This window comes from Mercenaria mercenaria, chromosome 17 (genome assembly GCF_021730395.1).
Source record: "Mercenaria mercenaria strain notata chromosome 17, MADL_Memer_1, whole genome shotgun sequence".
NCBI lineage: Eukaryota > Metazoa > Mollusca > Bivalvia > Venerida > Veneridae > Mercenaria > Mercenaria mercenaria.
The window spans coordinates 51,020,738-51,047,825 of NC_069377.1; the positions used below are offsets into that span (position 1 = coordinate 51,020,738).

The following is a 27,088-nucleotide window of genomic DNA, read 5'->3' on the forward strand; positions in this document are numbered from 1 at the left end:
TTATGCACCAAGGTTAATAAATTCACACAAAAGTAATATTTATTTTCTCACATGTTACATTTTCTTGCTGAAACATCTAACTTTCATCTTTCTGTACCTTTTATAGGCAAGGTCTATTCGACCAGCTGGTTTATTTAAAGGAACGTCGACGTCAGATTTTTATTTAACAAACAATATTCCTCTACTTACCCTTTTCATTTCTTGAATTTTACACTGAAGGTCAGCAGTTTTTTCATTGCATTATCCCATGTTAACGCGATATGACATTTAAGACATTCACCATTAGATAGATTTATTTCGGTTAAGGAGTGCACATACATGGACAATTAAAATCAACATGTATAGTAAATACAACATAATAACGTAATGCATACATGAAATTATAAATAGCCATAACAGGCACACCGTCACCAAGGATTACATAAGAAAGAGAAATTTAAAACCCTTATTTCCATTGTCAGTGTTCCTTTGTGTTGGTGGCATGACATAGAGAGGCATAACAGAGTTTACAGAATTATGTGACTAGAAGGAAATTGAAGTATGTGACTAGATGGAAATTGCACAACTATATCAATTAAAGACTTATGTGACTAGATGGAAATTGCACAACTATATCAAAAAGTAAAATGCGAGCTTAAGTTAAAGAGTTCATACATCGAAAGCCATATGAATAGTGACTAAAACACGTTAAATAGTTATTAAAAAATATTAAAGTAATTTTGCTAAACTGTCTTGTAAATAATTCTTTACTAATGTTTTAAAAACAGGTAATTTCTCAGTCTGTGCTATGCTAGCAGGCAACTTATTCCATAGGGAAATACCGGGGAAAAAAGGACTTTAACCCAAAACCTTTGACCTTTGGAACAGCAAAAGCACCTTTGTGACCTAACCTTGTCCTATATGAATGCACAGTATCCTGTGGGATAAAATTGTCTCCAATGTAGTCCGGGGCTAAGCCATTTTTATCTTAAAAACATGACACAGGATAATCTGGTCTACACGTTTGTTGACTGGTAACCAGTTGAGACATTTAAAGTGTTCTGGGCCAATGTGCGACCTAGCATCAAGGTCCAGAACAAACCTCGTTAACTTATTCTATGTGGTTTGGAGCTTGGATTTAAGTAACTGAGTCAGACTAAGGTACCATATAGAGCAGGCGTAATCAAAATGACATTGGATTAGGGCCATGACAAGAAGTTTCTTGGTGTGTTGAGTAAGATAGCGTTTCTTCCGATATAGATATGTTAACCTTGCGTTAGCCTTTTAAATACGGAGCGAGCCATGGAATCGAAAGATAGGGTCTGATCAAGGGATGCACCAACATATTTGACAGTAGAAGTTGGTTCAAATTTGTACCATCACATGTAATATCAAGAGTTGGATTTGACCTTATCCTATGTTTAGATCCAAATAAGATTGACTCAGTTTTACCTAAATGAAGTGACAACTTATTATCTACCAACCATTGACATTATTATGTATTTTAGAACGATTTCTTTCCGGCTACCAGTGTCGAACATTTTTCGTACTTTCCGCGGTCCAGTGTCATACTTTCTCGTACTTTCTGCCTATCAGGGTCGTACATTTTCGTACTTTCCTAAATTTGTATATCTAAGTACGTAATTCCATTAATCTGATCCTGAAAACCACCAGTTAAAATCAAATTAGTTATGTTATGTTATGTTTTGTTACAGCATGAATTATGGCAAAATGTCCAATATTACCTATTTGTCTTAAATCGAGTATTACTTTTTTATCTGCACCGAAGGGCACTGGCCATTTAGGATTCACCAAGAAGGTCATCTGGCTGTCGTTATCCTCATTAATTGTATTAGAACTGCACCTGAGATCTTTGTTTATGAGTACATGTATGCAAATTGATTTTGTTATGACTCTATATCACTTAAAATCAACATGATCATTTGCCGATGTATATCAACATCGGTCATTCCTTTCAGTTTACATACACTTACATATTAATGATACTTATTTCAATACTAACAAGTTTTATTTTAAATGCTTTAGTATATGTATAAACTATTTTCGTCTAAATAAGAGGTATATCTCTGTAAAAACTGTTGTTATTTCTGTATTGTTTATAACCATAATTGCATGTCAGTACAATCCAATGTGTCAGACGCTGACAAAACGTTTTCATTATGCAAGAACATCAAAGTAAAAAGTAACTACCTTGAGTTTTATCAAAATTGTTTTCATACGAATATTTATTACTGTTGACTTCTGATCACCCGAATATAATTAAAGTATTTGTCATCATGACATTCGTTAAACTATGTTTTTCCCTGCTTCTATTAACCAGTGCAAATGTTCACATTGAAACATTTTCGACCTCAAAGTTGCATTTTTATGTAATATAAAGCATACCTTTTTATTATATAACTAACTGCAAAAAAAATGTGTATTGCCCTACAAAAACTAAATGCAGTGTTTTGGCTTGCCTAAAAAGTAGGTACACTATTTTCAAGGTACCGGCTAATGCGCTGTTTTCAACTTGCAGCTTCTCCGTACAATTTCATACATAATGTTCATTGAATCATAGTATGTTCATGATGGTTTCCAATTCACCCAGCATCCCAGTTCCCTCCACGACCACCTTTACATTTACTTTATCGAAAAAGCACACTTGATAGATATAAAAAGTAGATTATTACACTGTGGACCATACGCCGCTTTTCATGGAATTACACGCTTGTGTAGCATTGAAGGTTCCATGTGCACCGCCGTGTGACACATCTGCGGATGTCTCTAGATTGTTCTTTTGTACTTTTAGCATGTGTAAATGTTGAGTTCTGCTCAACCCGAGGCTAGAGGGCGTGGACGGTTGCATGCATTTTAACTACCGTCCATGAACAGGCTCAATCAAACCGAGCCGGCAACATTTTCGTTTTTGTTGTGTTGAGCGACCTGTGGAGTTTCCACTTTTTCTATTTTACTATTTCTTCGAATTTGTTTTCCCAGAAATAGATATGACTGCCCTATTACTAATGTTTCATCGCGTTCACCCATTCTACACTTTATTTTCTTCAGAAAATGAAAATCTTTTACTTAATACGTCGATAACAAGCCATGGTAAACACAAGTAACACTTAAAATTCTGGGCTCATATACAAGTCTGCAATGTTTTTAGTTGCGCATCTGTCTAATATTGCACAATAAAATCGGTCTCCTCTTTGTAAATGAGCTGTCATCCTCCGATTGCATGTTGCCTTTTTATTTAAAAATGTAATTATGTCCAGTTCATTTTTATCACGACGAAAATTTTTATTTAAGAAATCATATATCTCATTTAGATCTAGTGATTTGTCGCTGAATAAATCATTGTTTGGAGTTCAGATGCGAAGGAATTATATCACGAGGGCGCAGCCCGAGTGATATAATAATACGCATCTAAACGCATCTAAACGACAAACAATGATTTTATTCAAGAGCAAATCACTAAATGAGATATATTATTTCGATTCTAACACGTTACCAAGGACTTTAAAGTACATCCTTGGCGGCATTCATTAAATATTTGCCTGTTTTTATCGGTTTCTTTTCCAGCGAGCCGCTATGCCGTTTTGACGCTATGACGTTATGATTGTGACGTCAGAACAGTGAATTGTTGATAATAATTCACTGTTTTCAGCGTCTTTGTTTAATAGGAAAATGAATCGGATCGTGTTAGAATATGTTGTCATCTTCTTCATGTGTTATAGTATTTTGTAAGCGCACTATCTTTTTCAAACATTATCTACTTCCGATTGTATAGTTTAAAGTAGATTTTGAATTAAAGGGTATCATACGTATCTCTGTGGACGAGTTGTTAAGGTCGCTGTGTTCAAATCAATAACTTCTCACCTCTGTGGGTTCGAAACATCACTTAGGTTGTAGAATTCTTTACGCGAGGAAGCCACCCATCTGGCTTACGGGTTATCAATTGTTCAACCCAGAGCGCTGCCTTTACATCAACAATGACTGGAGGGTTCTCACCTACCGCCAAAAGCTTAAAAGTCGCCGTATAACCTTTAATTGTGTTGCTATTATTCTATTTTAGCTCACCTGAGCAATGTTCAGGTGAGGTTTTCTTATCACTCGATGTCCGGCGTCTGTCTGTCTGTCGTCTGTTTGTCGTCTGTCCGTCAACATTTAGCTTGTGTATGCGATAGAGGCTGTATTTTTCAACTGATCTTCATGAAATTTGGTCAGAATCTTTACCTTGATGAAATCTAGGAAGAGTTTGAAAATGGGTCATCTGGGGTCAAAAACTAGGTCACTAGATCAAATCAAAGAAAAACCTTGTGTATGCGATAGAGGCTGTATTTTTCAATTAATCTTCATGAATTTTGGTCAGAATGATAACCTTATAAAATCTAGGCCAAGTTCGAAAATGGGTCATCTGGGGTCAAAAACAAGGTCACTAGGTCAAATCAAAGGAAAACCTTGTGTATGCGATAGAGGCTGTATTTTTCAAGTGATCTTCATGAATTTTGGTCAGAATGATAACATTGAAAAAATCTAGGCCGAGTTCGAAAATGGGTCATCTGGGGTCAAAAACTAGATCACTAGGTCAAATTAAAGAAAAACCTTGAGTATGCGATAGAGGCTGTATTTTTTCAATCAATCTTCATGAATTTTGGTCAGAATGATTGCCTTGATGAAATCTAGGTTAACTTCGAATATGGGTCATCTGGGGTCAAAAAATAGGTCATTAGGTCAAATCAAAGAAAAACCTTGTGTATGCGATAGAGGCTATATTTTTCAATTGATCTTCGTGAAATTCAGTCAGAATGATTGCCTTGATAAAATCTTGGTCAAGTTTGAATATGGGTCATCTTGGGTCAAAAATTAGGTCACTAGGTCAAATCAAAGAAAAACCTTGTGTATGCAATAGAGGCTGTAATTTTCAATTGATCTTTATGAAATTTGGTCAGAATTATTGCCTTGATGAAATCTAGGTCAAGTTTGTGTGTGGGTCATCTGGGGTCAAAAACTAGGTCACTAGGTCAAATAAAAGAAATACTTGTGTTTGCTCCAATTTTAATGATACTTGGTCAGAATATTTTTTCCATGCAATCACTAGGTCTATGTTTACACTGTTATGGTGTATTATGATGTGTTTCTCAGGTGAGCGACCTAGGGCCGTCTTGGCCCTCTTGTAAACATATACATGTTGTCCAGCAATTCAAATTGTATATATGTTATTAAAATGATAATAAGTACTAATTGAGATGATACTGTGTCAAACGAATAAACCACAATATGGCATCATGCATTTTGAATAAATAATCTTGAGTCAACGATTATCACCTCTTGTTTCTAAATTAATAAATCTTGGGCGAGTGTACAAAAGTTATAAAGGATAGACTAATTATGCACAAGATGTAAAACTTTTTTGGGAAATCTATGAATTGCGCATGTGATTCTTGGATGATTTTCTGAAGGTTCATAATTATGTGGTGTATACCCCGTCAAAATCCATCAGGAAAGGAATGAATAGTTAAGCATCGGACTGTCCTAACTATAAAATTACTAAATTCCTCAATCTTTTGTTTGGTTATACTATTTATATTAGTAATTATCATTTCTTATCATCATGAAATTTTACTTTTTATTTCAGCTATAGAGACGTCGAAAGATTTTACCAACCCCGCTTACAATAGTTTATACACGCACAAAGGGATAATATTGCATTTCTTCTACAAGTGGTGATTATCTATGTCCCATAAAGAAAATTACATAAAGACATCGTTAACCTCGTTGTTGAGAAAAGTTCTAGTAAACTATATAGCTAACAAATTAAAAAGTTTGATCTCTTGCATCACTTTCCTGTTAGGATGAAACAAAAGGTTCTGAAATTTATGTTTCGGAACCTCATATGAAAATTATACCCTTTTTTCCCATTTAGTCTGTCAAAACCATCGCGATAAAATGATTTTATATTGATCTCATGTCGTTCATATATAATATGTAAGATAAATTCAATCTATCAATGTAAAAAAATCAATGGGTATGTGTAGTAGAACTCTTTAAAATAAATAAAAGATTGCTTTTACTCAGTAACTTCAGTAAGAAATACGGTATTTCAACTAAACTATTGAATTAAATGGGCTTACAATGATGCTAGTTTTATTTTGTGTAGCTTGGGTCAAGTTTTGAATCATTGATATGTTTTAACTAACTTCAAATAGGAATGAGGATTTTACAGTAGTAAATCAAGCATAAAGAGTTACATTCTGGTTTGCTTGGATAAAGTTCATTGTTTCACATTTTTTGTTTTTTTTTAGGGGGGGGGGGGGCGTTAACGCCGTTTTCAACAGTATTTCAGTTATGTAACGGCGGGCAGTTAGCTTAACCAGTGGTCCTGGATTCCGTACCAGTACAAACCTGTTCTCCGCAAGTAACTGCCAACTTCCCCACATGAATCAGGGATGGAGGACGAATGATTTAAGACACAATGTCTTTTACCAAATCGTCATGGAGAATATACGCCTCACCCAGGGCTCGAACTCACGACCCCGAGATCCGTAGATCTGCGCTCTCTCTATTGTGCTAAGCGGGCGGGCTTGTTTCACTTTTACTTAAGAAATAAAATATTTCATTTTTATTAAATAACTTCTGTTTGAAATGAGTACTTTTATTTTAATATGTCAACTAAATCACTTGAGTAAGGAATGACGCCTTAGGACCAAACTGACGTCCGTTAAAAATAATACTTTAGGCACTGTAGGCAGACATTGCTTTTTCAAAGGTGAAACCTTTACCCACAGTGGATACCAATTCACTAAATTTGGTTCTTATTAAGTGGAAGGTATAAACTTTTCTTAATGTAAATTGTGTGATTTGAATACGAAGAAATCCTCAAAATTAAAAAGCCAAAATTTGTTATGATTGACGGAATATCGATTTTAAAACTTAAATATTGTCAAACTACCTCCCTTTACATTAAACAAGGAATGGATGTTGGTGTCGAGTAACTTTTTATTGACAGGCACAATAGAAAAGAAATAACGTTATATCAAAATATGATCTGTTATTATTATGAAGCAAACGAAAAAACTGTTCTATACTTAATCTTACTTTTCTGAGCGACTGAATCGTTGCAGTATCTAATCTTAAGGTAGAAAAATGTTGTGACGTTCTGTATAATTAGTATGACCACACTTCGGCGTCGCACTTACATTCCTGTTCAGAAACATTCGGTTTACTCTTACCAGTGACCTTCAAGCGCCCCTAATATGATAAGCCACGCCAACTGATCATTGAGGTATGTTGCTCCTTGAACGCGCGGAAGAGAGGAAGTATGGAGCTAGAGTTCTTAAAGGAATATAGGAACGTTGAGTCCCCAATAACTGGGAAACTGAATGACAAAAACATTGTCACAATGAAAAGGGACGAATTAATCTGTGTGTTTGGAAGAAAAGAATTGGACATATTGGAGATATGTAGAATAGGGAATATCTACGACTTCAACGATATCTTCTTCATCTATGCTTTTGATAAAGTATTAGATATTATGGCAATATCTTTGTGACATATCTTAAGAGAATTTAAAATTTCTTGACATTCGAATTTTGAACTGTATCTTAAAAATGTTCTTTTTTATCTGTACAATATATAATAAACGTAGCAATTTTGATAAAAAGGCTTTTATGTAGTTTCTTTTTATGAAAAAGGGCTTCCATAGAAACCTCATCATAAGTTTTAAGGTACCAAATTATATATGGGTAGCTGGTATCAGCTCTAGCGAGAAAAGACAAAATGGTCAGTCCTACAAGTGGCGCAGCCGTGAGTAAAACCGTAAAAGATGGTAATGATTTTATCTTGCATGTGAAACAAAGAACTGCTCTTTTAATATTAATTGTTGAACCCCAAAATATGCGTATTTTACACGCGCGAATTCATAACTATATCATGACCTTACATCATTACGTCTGTATTAAGACAAGGCAGTCTGAAAGACAGCTAAATCCCCCGCCACTGCTATGGATAGTGAAAGGGTAAAACCTTTGATTTTAGCTGTGACCTTGACCTTGAACTGACATGGCTGACTCATGAATTCTGCACAACGTCTTGATGAGTTGATCATTTGACCAAAGTTTCATGAAAATCCTTCAAGGGGTTTAGGAGATACAGAGCTGAAACCTTTGACCTTCAGTTGTGACCTTGACCTTGAGTTGACATGGCTGACTCATGAGTTCTTGATGAGGTGATCATTTGACCCAAGTTTGATGAAAATCCTTCAAGGGGTTAAGGAGATACAGAGTGGACACCAAATGGAAGGCTCAAACCTTCGACCCTTAGTTGTGACCTTGACCTTGAGCTGGCATGGTTGACTCATAATTTCTGCACATCGTTCTGATGAGGTAATCATTTGACCCAAGTTTTATAAAATTCCTTCAAGGGGTTTAGGAGATATAGAGCGGACACGAAATGGAAGGCTCAAACCTTTGACCTTGAGTTGTGACCTTGACCTTGAGCCAACATGGCTGACTCATAAGTTCTGCACATCGTCTTAATTAGGTGATCGTTTGACCCAAGACTGATGAAAATCCTTCAAGGGGTTTAGGAGATATAGAGCGGACACAAAATGGAAGGCTCAAACCTTTGACCCTTAGTTGTGACCTTGACCTTGAGCCGGCATGATTGACTCATGGGTCCTGCACATCGTCCTGATGAGGTGATCATTTGACCCAAGTTTTATAAAATTCCTTCATGGGGTTTAAGAGATATAGAGCGGACACGAAATGGAAGGCTCAAACTTTTGACCTTGAGTTGTGACCTTGACCTTGAACCGACAAGGCTAACTCATGGGTTCTGCACATCGTCTTGATGAGGTGATCATTTGACCCAAGTTTCATGAAAATCCTTCAAGGGGTTTAGGAGATATGGACCGGACACGTTTTTGTTACGGACGGAAGGACGGACGCAGACCATTCCTATAAGCCCTCCGCCACGGCGGGGGATTAAAAAATTAATTGTTACCGTAGAATGTATAGATTTATCATGAACTTTTACGATTTTAACTCATTATCACTTTGTTAACACTTTTCTCTTATGCTCTGAAACAACTAGTCAGGATTACACCAAACACCGTCTATAGCGTACTTCTCTCAAGTTCAAATGACTCCGTTTGACATCTTTTTACGGGCCAACTGAACTCATGAACCACATTATGGATTTTCACCAAACTTAGCTTTTAGCCTCCTAGTATGGACTTCTCTCAAGTTTATTCAAATAATTCCGATTGACCCCTTCTAATGACCGACAGAGCTAAAAATAGAAAAAATAAACGACCTCTTATGCATCACTTGATAGATCTACACTTAACTTGATCTGTACAATATTTGTATTGACCGGTCTAAAGCTTGCTTAAAAGGAGTTGTTTGATTGCTTTTAGGGAATGCTAGCAAAATTGCAACATTATAACATTATGCGTTATCTGTATAGAGAATGTAGTACTTTTAACGGCTATGATATTAAGTAAAATGACCTATGACAATTTCTAAATAAATAAGAATAAACCAAACAGTATTACATATAATTAAATATTTAGATATTAATATACATTGTACATCACTTTTGTCTCTGGAAAGCAAGATTTTTACATGATATCAATGGGATTAGTAATAGATAGAGTAGGGAAACACACAGGTTATCATAGAAAACGTAACTTTCCCTATCCTCTATTATTTTGATACTCAGGTGTTTACATTACTCCATCTGTACCATACCAATCAGGAAGTTAGCAATAACGGCTATTGTCTTTGATATCAATTTTATCATGCGAAGTCAGTATGGGCTAGAGGGGTATGAGATTTACAGAACTTCTTCCACCCCAATCTATCGATAGCCTGATAATAGTGATATCAAAAGACAGACGTCTGCTATTATAACCCATATAACTTGCAGAGAATAAAATATTTCTCTATCTTATTTTTTACAAATTGCTTCTTGAAGCAATAAATTAGATCAAATTTTATGGATTTGAAAATTCATCCACCCTGAAACACTTGAATGAAACAATACAACAGCGATGTTTAATTCAACTTAGACAATATTTTTGCCCTTCTGATACTTCTGATGATCTTTAAAAAATATACTAACAATGGAATAAACTTATACCCGCGAAAAAATATCAAAGGTCTAAATGACCGGAGAGTCGGCTACTGACTGGTAATAAAGTACTGCAGTTAAGGTGTACAAGGAGAAATGATAGCTCAGAATGTTGTAGTATATTAGATTATTAAAATTTGCCCTGCCCACAACAAGGAGATAATTATATTTAAACTGGAGCTGCTTTTGAGAAAAGTGAATGTCTCTTACTGCCTAAACGAACTGCCTAAACATCTAAATAGCAAGTCAGTCTTTATATACTGTTTACTCAATACAGTTCAAGGGCAAGAACTCCAAAATGCCTGGACCGATTTGGCTCATTATCGAACTTAGAAGGTCTTATGATTAAACACATTTTGTTTAAATTTGGTGAAGATCGGATGAGAAATGTTCGACTTAGAGTGCGGACAAGAGCAAAAACGCCGTTGACAAGAGTAAAACGCCGTTTCGGTATTTCAAGGGCCTTAATTCCGAAGTGCCTGGCCCAGTTTGGCTAGATATCGAGCTTGGCCGAGGTCTTATAGTCAAACACATTTGTTCAAGTTTGGTGAAGCTTGCAGTTAGAGCGCACATAAAGTGCCCCAAAGGGACTCCTATACTACTAATGATTAGAAGTATATGGGCCGTTTTAGCTCCCAAGACCGGAGCATATTTCGGTAATTCAAGGGCCATAATTCCGAAGTGCCTTGACCGATTTGGCTAGTTATCGAACTTGGCCGAGGTCTTATAGTCAAACACATTTTGTAAAAGTTTGGTGAAGGTCGGATGAGAAATGTTTGACTTAGAGTGCGGACAAGGTTTGTGACAGACCCACAGACAGACACACGCACGCACGCACGCACGCACGCACGCACGCACGCACGCAGACTGGAGTAAATCAATATGTGTCCCACACCACTGTGTTGGGGGGAGACATAATGAGTACCCAGTTGAAAAGTGACAAGCTGAATATACTTGTAGTACTGTACTTAACAATGCATTTTTTTAGCAAAGTAGAAAGAATAAAATAATTGAAACATGCGCAGTTGAATGGTCCAACAGTCGCGCCATGTGGATACTTTTATCGGTCAACAGCTTTTATCATCGATTTAATTGTGGATCGCTAGAGGTTAGGGTATAATTCTTTCATTTGAGGAAGTTATCCAGTTCTCTCATGCCTTAATATAAATAAATCCTGGAGCTACACCAGGGTTCTTCGTCCACCATTAAAATCTGGAAAGTCGCAATTTGATCTATAATTGTGTCGGTGCGACGTTAAACACCCCCAAAAAGAAAACAAAACAGATTTAAGCTTATATTTATTCGCATAAAACTCTGTGAAGTATGGATCCAGCTGAAATACTGTAAAATCATTCAACACCATAATTGTCTCAATTATTTATAGATTGTATTCTGAGTCAAGTGTTTATAAAAATATGCCTAAATAGTAATAATAACCATCATCATAATTATCATAATCATCTTAATCATCATCATTATCTTTGTCATTGTCATCATCATTACTATCAACATCATTATTGTCGCTTTTATCGTCATCATCTTTACTATCATCACCATCATCTTCATTGTTGCCGTCATTATCGTCATCAATATCGTCATCATCGTTGTCATCATCATTATCATCATCAAACTTGTTATCATCCCATTTATCTTCGATGTCGTCATGTATAGCTTGACGAGTTCTTCTGTAAACTGGCTGTGATTGAGACTGAGCTAAATGGCGGGCAACTTCATTTAGCCCCCCGAAACCAAGGACAGCTGAAAGTAACATTCGGGATCCTTGATGACTTTTTCCATAGTCTGGCTGAGACTCGGGCTCAGCTTGTTGGTTTCCCTGACTGGCATGACGTTCGATACTTAGGGTTTTGAAAATACGTCTTAACGAAGGCGAATCATTGAGATTGCGATACTGTGCTGCAATTGAAGAAGAAAAAACTTTTATATAAAATTTTGTTTTCCGTTCATTTATGACATTATTTCTTAAGTAACTTCTTTAAAACCCCTTCTTAATGTTTCAAAGGAAACCTGGCAATTATAGTTTCATATAATGTTTATATTCTCTTTTCTTTAACGTTCGGATAATCTGCATTGAAGTCTCAATTAGCTTTTCATAAGCCCGATTAGTATTCTACCTAAGAACACGTGAAATATATTTGCAATGTAAAGAATTAATTATTTAAGTATATTCAAAATATCGTATAGGTTTATAACCGTTTGATTTAAAGAGAACTGCAGATATTTTTTCAAAAGCCAAGTGCTAAACAAAACCACAAACCGACATAATTGAATAATGATATTTATACATGACCAAATTTAAAACAACCTTCAGACTTATAATTCCCTAAGGATTTGAATGCAATTTTGAATAAGTGAGTAGGGAACCTGCAACGTTTGTTAATTTATTAAATGATAATTCTGTAAAAAGAAATCAACAGTATTATAGTAAGATATGACTTTAACTAACTGTATTCAAACAATCAATGTTAATAGCCAACTTTCAGCATTATGAACTAGTTGGAATAACATGCATACATCTAAATTTGTAAATAAATTTTCTGTCTATATGAAACACAGACGTTTCCATCCCTCCACCCCATCTCCTTCCCCTACTCACCCAAAACACTCACTAAACCTTTAACCCTTTCATTCTAACTGTAACTGTCATAGTCTCAAATGTCAATATGAATTAAAAATGGATTGTGCTTAGGAAGGTATCACTCGAAATGTGAAAAAAATACATGCAGTTTAGTTACAAAATGTTATATTTTTCACACACGGAAGCATTTAACACAACATATTTTCTAAAGAAGAACGCAGGACCACTTAAAATATTTGTTCAATAAAATCACCTTAACGGATTGCCTACAAGAGATATTCCAATAACATCGTGAGACCATTGTAAATTAGTAAGGATTTTAATCTTCAAATCAACTTCCTTTTTTTATTACATATACCAGTTTCGTTTAATAATTTCTTGACATGTCGACTTACTGATAGGACAAAAGTTGAATATACAAAATCCTACAGGACAAAACTGAAGTGCCATGACATTCTGTGTCCTCTCGTAGTACCAAATAATGGTAAAAACTGCTAAAAGGTATTATTAGTATTGTGTGAAATTCCTGAGACTAAGGGCGCTTCGAAGGCGTACAACAGTATATAGTCCTTGCTTAATTTTATTATCTGTAGCGTAATAGTGGTTTTTTTCCTAAAATATTTTCAATCAAGAGAAATACAGAGAGCAGTGTAAAATATTTAATTCTTCATTGTTCGTAAAACAAACTTCAGTACAATATTTTCTTCGATAAAATTACTTCTGTCTTACTCTTTTCTTTTCATAAACTGTGCGAAACCGTACATTTATGTTATGAATAAGTTTCATGAAAATACCCCAAAACAACAGCATATTAATCTCATACAAAAGTGAAACGAATAGAAATCATCAATGCATTATATTTACGAAAAATACTGCTAAGTTTTAAATTCATAAAATTCAGCTTACCTCTGCAACACACCGGTATGAAGGCAGCAATACAGAAGACACCTATCACTTTCCCTAGAAGTTCCATATTCTACAACGTTTGGTCCCAGTTTGAAGTGAACTAGGCGTGATCGGCTTTATATATATATGTGTGACGATCTAAAAAGGAAGCGTGCTGCACAATTTGATGGATTAAATTGAACGACCTTGCAACAGATTGAATGCTTAATTGCATTCCTAGGCGACGGAATTAGAGCATATTACATGAGTGTCTTTTCATATTGAATTGATGCATCAATGTTAATAAATTCACACAAACGTAATACTCGTTTTCTCACAGGTTACCTTTTCTTGCTGGAACATTTAACTTTCATCTTTCTGTACATTTTATAGGTAATGTCTATTCGACCAGCTGGTTTATTTAAAGGAACGTCGACGTCAGACTTTTATTCAACTAAAACCGTGTTATTTTATATCACTGATATATTGTGGACTTTCAAATGTCTTCTATATAAAATTATGGAGTGCTCATGGCTTATGATCTCTATACTGAGAGGGTTTGCATTATGCTGATGAAAATGATACAGAGTCGCAAGTTAAACAAAATCTTTCTGCTTAAAAGTTTTCACTTATAACCAATCAATGTCCATATGTCGGTCGTAGTACCCCATACTCGGACACAATGCTTGTCGGTATTTCTATTTCTTCTTGAAGATTTGACATATATTAAGTTACAGTACTATGTTTTGTTTACCCTCATTTGCATAAAAATGAAAAGAAAAATATCTTTATAAACATTATCACATGTTTGGCATAAAATGTTCCGTGTGATGTTATACAAAGACAAAAGGTTAATGATGAATGAACACATTTATGCAAATAAATCGGAAAAAATGTATGTTTCACATTTTAAACTTTTGCAAACTAGATTTTTCAGTTATGTCACTTACAAAGATAGCGGACCCGTGATGAAGCTCGGCAACTTCCGTGCTACTACTAGATCTCCTTCACTTATTTCGGTATTCTTCCGCCACTAATACAGCTCAAACAAACAATCACATGACTTTTCGTGAAATGTCGAAATGGCTATAAAGGATACCTTCTCAAACAGAAATGACCGCTTGTTATTACGGGTGCTGTGGTTTAACAAACAATCATCCTCTATTTACCCTTTTCATTTCTTACATTTTCCACTGAAGGTCAGCTGGTTTTTTTCATTGCATTATCCCATGTTTATGCGATATGACATATAAGATATAAACCATTATTTTGTATTTTAGCACGATGTTATGTTATGTTATGTTACAGCATGAATTATGGCAAAATGTCCAATATTACCTATTTGTCATCAATCGAGTATGACTATTTTATCTGCGCTAAAGGGCATTGGCCATTTAGGATTCGCCAAGAAGGTCATCTAGCTGTTGTTATCCTCATTAATTGTATTAGAACTGCACCTAAGATCTTTGTTTATGAATACATGTAAATGAGATGTGGAACCAAAATTTGTAGTCCTGTTTGGCGCCATATAACCTAAACTGTGTTTGTGCGCCGTAAAACCCAAATAAATAAAATAAACTTGTATGCAAATAGATTTTGTTATGACTCTATATCACTTAAAATTAACATCATCATTTGCCTATGTATATCAACCACGGTCAATCCGTTCAGTTTACATACACTTACATATTAATGATTCTTATTTCAATACTTACAAGTTTTTACAATGTTTCAGTATAGATATATACGAGCCGTGCCACGAGAAAACCAACATAGTGGGTTTGCGACCAGCATGGATCCAGACCAGCCTGCGCATCCGCGCAGTCTGGTCAGGATCCATGCTGTTCGCTTTTAAAGCCTACTGGAATTGGAGAAACTGTTAGCGAACAGCATGGATCCTGACCAGACTGCGCAAAGCCACTATGTTGGTTTTCTCATGGCACGGCTCATATTATTTTCGTCTTAGTAAGAGGTATATCTCAGTAAAAACTTAATCTGTTTTCTTCTGTATTGTTTATAACCATACTTGCATGCCAGTACAATCCAATGTATCAGACGCTGACAAATCGTTTTCATTCTTTATGCAAGAACATCAAAGTAAAAAGTAACTACCTTGAGTTTTACCAAAAATGTTTTCATATGAATATTTAATATTGTTGACCTCTGACCACCCGAATATAATTAAAGTATTTGTCATCATGAATTTCGTTAAACTATGTTTTCCTTGCTTCTATTAACCGGTGCAAATGTTCACATTGAAACATTTTCGACCTCATAGTTGCATTTTTTATGTAATATAAAAGCATACCTTTTTATTATATAATTATCTGCAAAAAAGCGTATTACCTACAAAAACTAAATACAGTGTTTTGGCTTGCCTAAAAAAGTATGTACACTATTTTCAAGGTAACCGACTAATGCGCTATTTAACTTGCAGCTTATTCGTACAATTTCATACATAATGTCCATTGAATCATAGTATTATGTTCATGATGGTATCCAATTCACCCAGCATTCCAATTCCCTCCATGACCACTTTTACACTTGATAGGTATAAAATGTAGATTATTACAAGGTAGTCTTATTATTTCTTTGAATTTGTTTTCCAAGAAATAGATATGGCTGCCCTATTATTAATGTTTCATTGCGTTCACCCATTCTACACTTTATTTTCTTCAGAAAATGAAAATCTTTTACTTAATACGTCGATAACAAGCCATGGGCAACACAAGTAACACTTAAAATTCTGGGCTCATATACAAGTCTGCAATGTTTTTAGTTGCGCATCTGTCTAATATTGCACAATAAAATCGGTCTCCTCTTTTTAAATGAGCTGTCATCCTCCGATTGCATGTTGTCTTTTTAATTAAAAATGTAATTATGTCCAGTTCATTTTTATCATGACGAAAATATTTATGTAAGAAATCATATATCTCATTTAGATCTAGTGATTTGTCGCTGAATAAATCATCGTTTGGAGTTCAGATGATCGAAGAGCAAATCACTAAATGAGATATATTATTTCGATTCTAATAAGTTACCAAGGACTTTAAAGTACATCCTTGACGGCATTCATTAAATATTTGCCTGTATTCAATCGGCGCCGTTATGCTGTTTGACGCTATGACGTAATAATTGTGACGTCAGAACAGTGAATTGTTGATAATAATTCACTGTTTTCAGCCGTCTTTGTTTGATAGGAAAATGAATCGGATCGTGTTATAATATGTTGTCATCTTCTTCATGTGTTATAGTATTTTGTAAGCGCACTATCTTTTTCAAACATTATCTACTTCCGATTGTATAGTTTAAAGTAGATTTTGAATTAAAGGGTATCATAAGTGTCTCTGTGGACGAGTTGTTAAGGTCGCTGTGTTCAAATCAATAACTTCTCACCTCTGTGAGTTCGAAACATCGCTTAGGTTGTAGAATTCTTTACGTGAGGAAGCCATCCAACTGGCTTACGGGTTATCGATTGTTCAACCCAGAGCGCCGCCTTTACTTCGACAATGACTGGAGGGTTCTTACCTACCGCCAAAAGCTTAAAAGTCGCCGTATAACCTTTAATTGTGTCAAAGTTACGTTTAAGGCTAACATTCCATTTTAAACATATACATGTTGTCCAGCAATTTTGAAATTGTATATGTGTTATTCTATAACCTATATACATGTAGAGCAAAACCTATCTCGGGTTATTCTGCAATAAACCACTCGCGTGCAATGACGTCATCCGATCCAGGTGCGTAGGTCGTAAAGTAGGTCGTAAAAAGTAGTTACAATTTTTTCTTACACTGTTGATACTAGTATGTCGGTTTAGAATCGAAATAACAAGTTCCCAATTGTGATTTATCGTAGAATAACCCTAGTTTTTCGCTCTTATGTGAAACGATATATCACTCAGGCCTATGGCCTTCGTGATTTATTCTTACGCATAAGAACTCAAAACACGGGTTATTCTACGATAAACCACACTTGGGAACTTGTTATTTCTTAATTAAAATGATAATAAGTAATTGAGATGATACTGTATCAAACGAATAAACCCTAATGTGGCATCATGCATTTTGAATAAATAATCTTGAGTCAACGGTTATCAACTCTTGTTTCTAAATTAAAAAATCTTGGGCGAGTGTACAAAAGTTGTAAAGGATAGATTAATTATGCACAATATGTAAAACTGTTTTTTGCAAATCTATGAATTGCGCATGTGATTCTTGGATGATTTGATAAAGGTCCATAATTATGTGGTGTATACTCCGTCAAAATCCATCAGGAAAGGAATGAGTTAAAGGATAGTGCATTGATGGGCGAGTAGTTAAGCTTATGTGACGGAGGGATGGCCCGTCCTGACTAAAATACTAAATTCCTCAATCTTGTTTGGTTATACTATTTATATTAGTAATTATCATTTCTTATCATCATGAAATTTTACTTTTTATTCAGCTATAGAGACGTCGAAAGATTTTACCAACCCCGCTTACACTAGTTTAAACATGTACAATGCGTTTCTTGAAACGTAGGGATAATATTGCATTTCTTAACAAGTGGTGCTTATATCTATGCCCCATAAACAAAATTACATAAAGAAATCGTTAACCACGTTGTTGAGAAAAGTTCTAGTATACTAACAAATTAAAAAGTTTGATCTCTTGGATCGTTTTCCTGTTAGGATGAAACAAAAGGTTCTGAAATTTATATTTCGGAACCCCATATGGTTAGCCTATGTTGTTAAAAATTCTATCCCATAAACTATGAAAATTATACCTTTCTTTTCCTGATAAGTTATTCACATTCAGTCTGTCAAAACCATCGTACTAAACTATCTTGATCACATGTCGTTCATATATATATATTATGTAAGATAAATTCAATGAATGTAAAAACAGTTTCACTGTTTAAAGGCATTAAAGCTAACCAATGGCCATCTTTCACTAAAATATTTTATCTTTAGATATTTACTTCAAATGTTTAAAAAAAATCATTAAATGAGCCGTGCCATGGGGATACCAAGATAGTGGGTTTGCGACCAGCATGGATCAAGACCAGCCTGCGCATCCGCGCAGTCTGGTCAGGATCCATGCTGTTCGCTTACAGTTTCTCTAATTGTAATAGGCTTTGAAAGCGAACAGCATGGATCCTGACCAGACTGCGCGGATGCGCAGGCTGGTCTGGATCCATGCTGGTCGCAAACCCACTATGTTGGTTTTCTCATGGCGCGGCTCAAATATATTTAACTTTACTTAATATATAAATTAAGTTTGCATATAGAACTACATTCATAATTAAAAGTCATGCAGTAACAAAAAAAAAAAAACAGACAGATTTTAGTGGTAGTGCACATATATACTATGTTTTTCTATACATTTGTACAGAACCTAATGCATATAGTACTGTTGATACACGTAAAACTTGTAAATTTTATGCTTACATAAGCTATATGAAGTAATTGTTCGTGTTTTTTTTAAATATGAAAATGTTTTCGCATTAAAAGAACGGTGAACAGAACAATGATACATGTATATTACTGTGTGGAAGTTCGACCTCACTTACCAATCCTGCTCCTCGAGCAAATCCAAATAATGTAGAGATACATCCAGAAAAGGACAACAGAGATGAAAATGATGTCATCAAATATATAAGGAGCATTTCGGCGTCTGATAATTATATTATTTCAAAATTTAAGGCTGAAACTGAAGATAATGTAAATAAAAAGCGCGTTATAATAAGAAACCAGAAATTTCTGGCTATGGACTGATATCATACGTTTTGTATACATGACAGGACGTGATCAGGATAATGAGTGTTTAGTGAGCAGCATGACGGCTACGAAAAGATATTCAAGCATATGAGATTCAGTTATCATCAACAATGCCTGATTTGTTGTGTGTTTGAAATTCAAATATAGAGTGATCGCCTTTAGTATTCGCATGAGATGCCGCAATATCTTCGATATGGTATATTGGGGTTTTACCTGATAAATACATGTAATAACTCAGTTGCTAGAAAATCTTAATTTCTAATTTAACCGTCCGGTAAAGTCCTGGTTTAACAATCTGCAATAGCATTAATCGAATATTTTCTAACCAAATTATCTGTTTGTCAATTGTCATCCTGTTAGTTCTCTAACCAGCTCAAGCTGGTACTACAGAAAATGCCCATAAGTTGACAAGCGCTTTTGACTAGAATTTCTACAGTTTAAATATAATCGTCTGTAATACATTGCCACAAGGGTGAACTTTGAGCAGAATAATAGCGTTAAGGAATGCTACTTCAGTAAAGATATTGTTTCATGTAAATGTAGCCTAATTCATGTAAATATTGACATCATTATTTATACATTGATCCTTTAATCAGATATTGTATCTAAATATGTATCTTATATTCTCAAAATAGAGAAAGAACAAGAGCTGTCTCCATAGGATGACATATGCCCCCGATGGCACTTTGAATGAGTATTTATGGCCGATGTTAGAGTTTAGGACCTTTGAGCTACGGACCTGGGTCTTGCGCATGACACGTCGTCTTACTGTGGTACACATTCATGCCAAGTTATTTGAAAATCCATCCATGGATGACAAAGATATGGACCGGACACGCCCATCAATGCACTATCCTTTAACGTCTAAGTGTGACCTTGACCTTTGAGCTACGGACCTGAGTCTTGCGCGCGACACGTCGTCTTACTGTGGTACATATTCATGCCAAGTAATTTGAAAATCCATCCATGGTTGACAAAGATATGGACCGGACACGCCCATCAATGCACTATCCTTTAAAGTCTAAGTGTGACCTTGACCTTTGAGCTACGGACCTGGGTCTTGCGCGCGACACGTCGTCTTACTGTGGTACACATTCATGCCAAGTTATTTGAAAATCTATCCATTGATGACAAAGATATGGACCGGACACGCCCATCAATGCACTATCCTTTAATGTCTAAGTGTGACCTTGACCTTTGAGCTACGGACCTGGGTCTTGCACACGACACGTCGTCTTACTGTGGTACACATTCATGCCAAGTTATTTGAAAATCCATCCATCGATGACAAAGATATGGACCGGACACGAAAATTGCGGACAGACTGACAGACCGACAGACGGTTCAAAAACTATATGCCTCCCTTCGGGGGCATAAAAATCAAATTGTTATAAACAATTGGTGTAATTTAATTACTTTGTCCAACTGATTAGATATATTTATACTTAAGTAAAGATATATTTAAGAAACATCAAATACGTTAATGCGGAACTTAATAAGGATCCATTTTCATCAAACGAATTTCATTTCATATAGCCACTCATTAACTAAAAGATTCATTCTATGTAAATTACTTTCAACGTCAATCGAAGGTCAGTGTTGATTAATTTAATGAGGTGCATGAAATGATTATAAAAATGATACAATAAATATTGATCATTACATATTTCCGTCACATATCTCATTATTTATCTGTCTCCTTTCTTAACCCTAAACTCAATCATCATATGAGTCCCCGCCCGCTTAGCTCAGTAGGGAGAGCGTTGGTCTACGGATCGCGGGGTCGCAAGTTCGATCCTCGGGCGGGGCGTATGTTCTCCGTGACGATTTGATAAAAGACATTGTGTCTAAAATCATTCGTCCTCCACCTCTGATAATTCATGTGGGGAAGTTGGCAGTTACTTGCGGAGAACAGGTTTGTACCGGTACTGAATCCAGGAACACTGGTTAGGTTAACTGCCCGCCGTTACATGACTGAAATACTGTTGAAAAACGGCGTTAAACCCAAAACAAACAAACAAACAATTATCATATGAATGAATCTAAGATCCCGAAAGAGAAAAAAGATCATACCTGACTTAATACATTTCTGTATTGATTGATTTTCATACTTCTTTCGTTAGAGTGAATTTATCATGTCGAATTTCAGCCGACAAGTATCTAATCATGAATTCAGTATGTAAGAAATAGCGTTACTGTTATATGAAATAAAATACATACATTTGATCAAGTTGTTGTTCCATAACAGCAATCTTTAGACTCTAAAATAATTGATTCTAGGTCATATCTGGTAAAAATCTAGCTCACTAATTTAGATCAAATTAAAGATACATTTTCTAAATGGTATATAGACCCGTTTTCCAACTTAATTTAAAGAATAATTGTTTTACGATATCTAGTTCAAGTTAGAATCTGTTCATCTGGGTTTAAAACTAGGTCATTCATAAAAAAAATCCTTAGTCACACTTGAAAAAAAAAATTCTACATGATGTACACGAAATCTGCATAGAATAATCATTTTTATGAAATTCTAATGATGTTCGAAATCGTACCATTCTTTTTGGTAGACATTGACTACCAGTGTTCACTCATAATTAAGGGTGGGGGCGATTTGAAAATGACATGTAAATTCAGTTCGAATATGGAACACAAGTGTATATATGAAAAAAAAATATTCAAATTTTAAAAATGACATTAATATTTTAGTCAAATATGGAACACAGTTATGAATAGTAAAATTGTTTTTATTCAATTTTTATAAATGACATGAATATTTTAGTCAAATATGGAACACAGTTATGAATAGTAAAAATGTTTTATTCAATTTTTATAAATGAATATGATATATGAAATCATATACAAATGCGGAAGACGAATGTATTAAATTACATTAGGTAAAAGCTATTCATAAATAATGATATCGTACTATTGTGATGGTAATTATGCATACATTATTTTAATTGAGAATACTTTGACCTTAGATATTATCCACCAAAAGATAAAACGCTTTTTGACACAACTGTTTGAATAATTGTACACCTAATAGACTGGTTATGTTGGTAATGTAATACATGGTGTCGGTGTACGTCAAACTTTTACCGCAGGTGGAGGGTAAATAAAAAGATATATCATTGTATGCCATATTGCGAAAATACGTGTCAGGGCGTCCAATGGAAAAAGAAAACCAATGAAAAAAAATAACAAAAAGGAAAGAAGAAAAATTGACGATTGTTTGTAATGGAAGTGGTCTGTTATTTCCGATTGATAACGTATTATCTGTTTGTAATTTTAGCATTTCCCGTCACGTGATTGATTTAGTTACAGTAATGGAAGAAAAATACAGAAGTAAGATACGGAAATTATACATAATCGCACGGAATTTACCACCTGCCCGCTTGAGCGCTCAGATCTACGGATCATATGGGGTCGCGAGTTCGATCCCCGGGCGGGGCGTATGTTCTCCGTGACGATTTGTGTCTGACATAATTCGTCCTCCACCTCTGATTCATGTGGGGAAGTTGGCAGTTACTTGTGGAGAACAGGTTTATACTGGTACAGAATACAGGAACAACGGTTAGGTTAACTGCCAGCCGTTACATAACTCGGGGATTTCAAAAAATTTGAGTGACCCTGCATAACTGCAATACTGTTAAAAGACGGCGTTAAATCCAAAACAAACAAACAAACAAACAAAACGGAATTTACCGAGCGTCGATGAAGCAAGGGACGCAACCCTGTAAATCAATAGCAGACCATATTTGATTGATGCTATTCGTCAGAGGTAATGTAATGGTCAACATGACTGCTGTTTGGAAGAAATATTGCAATATTAATTGGTTATAAAAATGATTTTATTTCAAATTCCAACGCTGTAAAATCATTATCATAAGGAAATAACGCAAACACGCCCATAATGAAAATTATGTTTCATGAATGGGACACTTGGATCAAATATACAGAGATAAAACAGATTTTTGTCAGTGGCGCGTTATTAATTGTTTTCTGTCGTCTAGGTATGTAATTAAGTGTTCAATCTGTTGATTTTTGCCATGATTTAAAGAAGAAAAAACATGAATTCTTGGCCAAGATAATAAACTTTGAAATATCTCATATACTGTATCAATTACAAAAAAAAAAAACTAAGCTCGTGCACATTAATCCATCAAGCTGTGCAGCACGCTTCCTTCTTTCATCGTCATTTATATATAACCGATTATTCACGCTGCACTTCAGAAATTAAAGATTTTCGGACACTGAAACCTTGAAACCGGGACCAACCGTTTTAGAAAATGGAACTTTTAAGTAAAGCGATAGGTGTCTTCTGCCTTGCTATCATTATACCACTGTATTCTAGAGGTAAGTTCACTTTCATCCACTTAAAACTATTTTAATACTAACTGAAGACAAATCACACAACATTACGCTACAGATAATAAAACTAAATTGGAACACGGATGTATATTTTCCGCGCTTTGTGTAAATTTGGTTGCAAATGGCGGAAAACGCGTATTTTAACGTTTTAACTGAATTCATAATAAAAGAGTCACATGAAAAGTAGATAATTTGGCACGGGACAAAATATTTAGAAGCTTCGCTAGAACTCGCCTTTAAATTTTTTTTAGACCGTATGACCCGCCTTCTAACCTAATATGCAGCTACTATAAATGTGCATTCGAGATAAAACGTATAATAAATCATTTTAAATAATGTTTACATAATGTCATGTTTAGTGAGGCTTATTTTGACTTCTCTGTAGGTTTTTATTTTTTTAGATAATATAGTAAATATACGAGGGTTGTCCAAACAAATTGTAATCTCTTTGGAGCTCCGTAGCATCAGCATCAAATTGTAGTAAAACATCAGAACTGTACGTGCTAGAACCTCTTCTATTGGCGATTTTGAAGTTCTTGATACTTTGCGCCTATTTTTTCCTGCTCCGCAACTGAACAACATTAAAATCCATACCGTCCCGTACTTACATAAATATATTTATTTCAGTTCAATAAAGTATTTGTAGATGTCTAATTGTAATTATTTTACACACACGTCTATTTTTTCTACTTCCAAGGAATTATAAATGATTTTTATCAAAAAGATTATTTCACAAAATACTTTTATTAAGGTCAGATGTGAGCGGCGGCGCAGCCCACAAGGCACAACAATATAGACTTTTTCATCCGTCTTCGAATTCTTCGATAACGTACATTGTCAGCATATCCGCCGAACTTCCATGTATATGTAAATGTAAGTCATTCTGATGTCACGCTGCTAAAAATATAATTGGCATCATTAGTTGTTGGACTGTATATGCATGGCGCCGATTTTTTTATTCAAAATTGTTTTCATTCGCGTTTAAATTTACAATATTTTACATAATAGCACCTAGTTAATAAAACCTTCTCTTAATGCAACTGTAACACAGTGTACATACGATAATTATTTAAAGTTTCAGGATTGATCATTTGGTCATGTATTATCATCATTATACAATGGCAGTGGTAATGTTTAGCACATAATTTTGGAAAAATGTCTGCAGTTACCATTTTAACTTTGTGGCTAATAAACAGATAAAATATTTTCATATATATACTTAAATAATTAATTATATTCGTTTTCAACGTTTTTACATTGCAAATATAATGTATGTTCTGTTGACTAGAATACCGATTGAGCGTATGAAAAGCTAATTGAGACATAAATGCAATTTAACGTAAAATAAAGAAAATGAATATTACCCTATTTCAGTTTGACTTTTATTCAATTGCCAAGTTTCTTCGCTGAAATATGGTATTAAGAAAAAGCTTATAAAATGTAACAATTTATTTCAGAAATGAGAGAAGAAAAGTAAACAAGTCTTATTAGTTTTTTTCTTCTACAATTGCAGCACATCGCCGCGATCGAAGTGATCCGCCACTGTTAAGAAGTGTTGGCAGAGGCCTTACTTACGAACGACAGACTGGTCAGGTGAATTCACAAATCCAGCCTGAGTCACAGCCAAGCTATGGAAGAAATAGCCGAGGTTATAGTATGTCAAGTTCAGATGACATTTATCTTGGAGGGCAGAAAAGACGGACAAACCTACGTGCACGGCCTCAGTCACCATCAACTTCTGGAAGAAATCGTCGTCGAGGTTCCCGTGTATCCCGTTCTAGAAACCTTGGATTCATAACACGGAATAGACAGGGCCGTCAAACTAGGCCTCATTCACAGTCAACTTACGGTAGAAATCGTCGGGGTTCTCATAGGTTGCGTCCTGGAAACCGTGGATACCGAACACGGAATAGACAGGCCAGCCAAGCTAGGTCTCACTCACAGGCAACGTACGGTAGAAACCGTCAAGGTTCTCTAAGGTCACTGGGTTTCCGAGGACGAAACAGACGGACCCGAACCAATACACGAGCAAGTGGACGGGGTTCCATATTATCAAATAGATGGGGTTCAGATGACGATAGCTCAGAAGATATGGATGATTATGAAGACAGGTGGGATGCGGTTGAAGATCGGTTAGAAGATATTGACGACGACGATGATTCTGATTCTGATTCTGATTCTGATGATTCTGATGATGATGATGATGATTTGCGAAGAATTTTTATCAATCCCTGGCCCAGAATACGATCTAGAAATAACTGGGACTTCGATGATGACGATAGATAATTTGCATACATGAACGTTTAAAACGTATAATTAATACATACATCTGTTTAAAATCCTATTGCTGATATTTTGTACATTGCATGAATACTGAATGCTGATGTCATGAAATCTGCATAACCTTTACAACATAAAGCAAATGAATCTTGCAGTTAAAACACCGTCGCGTTGCTACATACGGACTCTACATTTTATATAACTATTCAGCTTAGTGAAAATTAAAGTTTCTGACATTAAACCCTAATCTTCAAAGCTTTATTTAGTTGCTTCAAAAAAGCCTTATAAATTATATCACACCTTGCAGAAAGAGAGCATCTAAAAACATAAAAAAACTTGTTGTATAATAAAACAATGGAAACAGAAAAAGTGATCTCTTAAGGTATTGGACCCCTAATAGTAATGTTTAAAAATGGCATTTGCTTGGTATATTCTTAAAGTTGACCATGTTTCGCATTGTGTTGCAAATTTTAAACAACTTTTACCGTGCCGTTTTTTTTGTTTTTTTTTGTTTTTTTTTTTTTTGTAAATTTTGTATAATTTATGGAATTTCCTCAAGCTCAAGTAAAAACTAATTTCAATGTGATGGCCACTATCTAAAACGTTTGCAGAGAATTCAATACAGCATTAATTTTGATAAAAGAAACATAAAACTATTGTTAAACAATTATAAAACACAAAATAAAACTGTAAATATCATTTTTTTCTAGGGTGTCTCAGGTAAACAGATTTAATGAGACAGAATTTTAACTCCAACATTGAAAAAGTAAGGTGGAATCCTGTGGGTCTGTTTTGAATTTTGCGCACTTTATTAAAAAATAACCTTGGGCAGAAGTAAAACCTACCTGCATTTCTTCCACAATATGTAATCTAAAGAATGAAGGCAAAATAGATAACTTTTACCGCATGTAACTCAGTATTTTAAAAGATGTCTAACTCTACCCTTCCTGATTCAGTGGTAAATTCACTTTGAACAGCAAGAAATCGCTTATAAAATGAAAATTTTCCACTTTTATACAATACATCCATAATTAGTCTTGAAAGAAGTAAAAACTTACTAGAAAAAAAGGAAAATATGGAAA

The 27,088-nt window shown here is 35.0% G+C and overlaps 2 protein-coding genes across 2 annotated transcripts; one reads left to right on the plus strand and one right to left on the minus strand.

Annotated features, from left to right (window-relative positions):
- Window positions 1–11,401: 11,401 nt before the first annotated feature.
- LOC128550307 (uncharacterized) lies at window positions 11,402–13,772 on the minus strand. The gene is made up of 2 exons (XM_053529118.1): window positions 13,619–13,772; window positions 11,402–12,030 (listed from the first exon to the last, which is right to left on the minus strand). Exons 1-2 carry the CDS (start codon window positions 13,683–13,685, stop codon window positions 11,579–11,581), a joined length of 519 nt encoding a protein of 172 aa, XP_053385093.1. The 5' UTR covers window positions 13,686–13,772; the 3' UTR covers window positions 11,402–11,578.
- A 9,785-nt stretch (window positions 13,773–23,557) lies between these two features.
- On the plus strand, window positions 23,558–27,088 carry LOC123537157 (uncharacterized). The gene is made up of 2 exons (XM_045320736.2): window positions 23,558–23,711; window positions 25,240–27,088. The coding sequence occupies exons 1-2, from the start codon at window positions 23,645–23,647 to the stop codon at window positions 26,010–26,012; spliced, it is 840 nt and encodes a 279-aa protein (XP_045176671.2). The 5' UTR covers window positions 23,558–23,644; the 3' UTR covers window positions 26,013–27,088.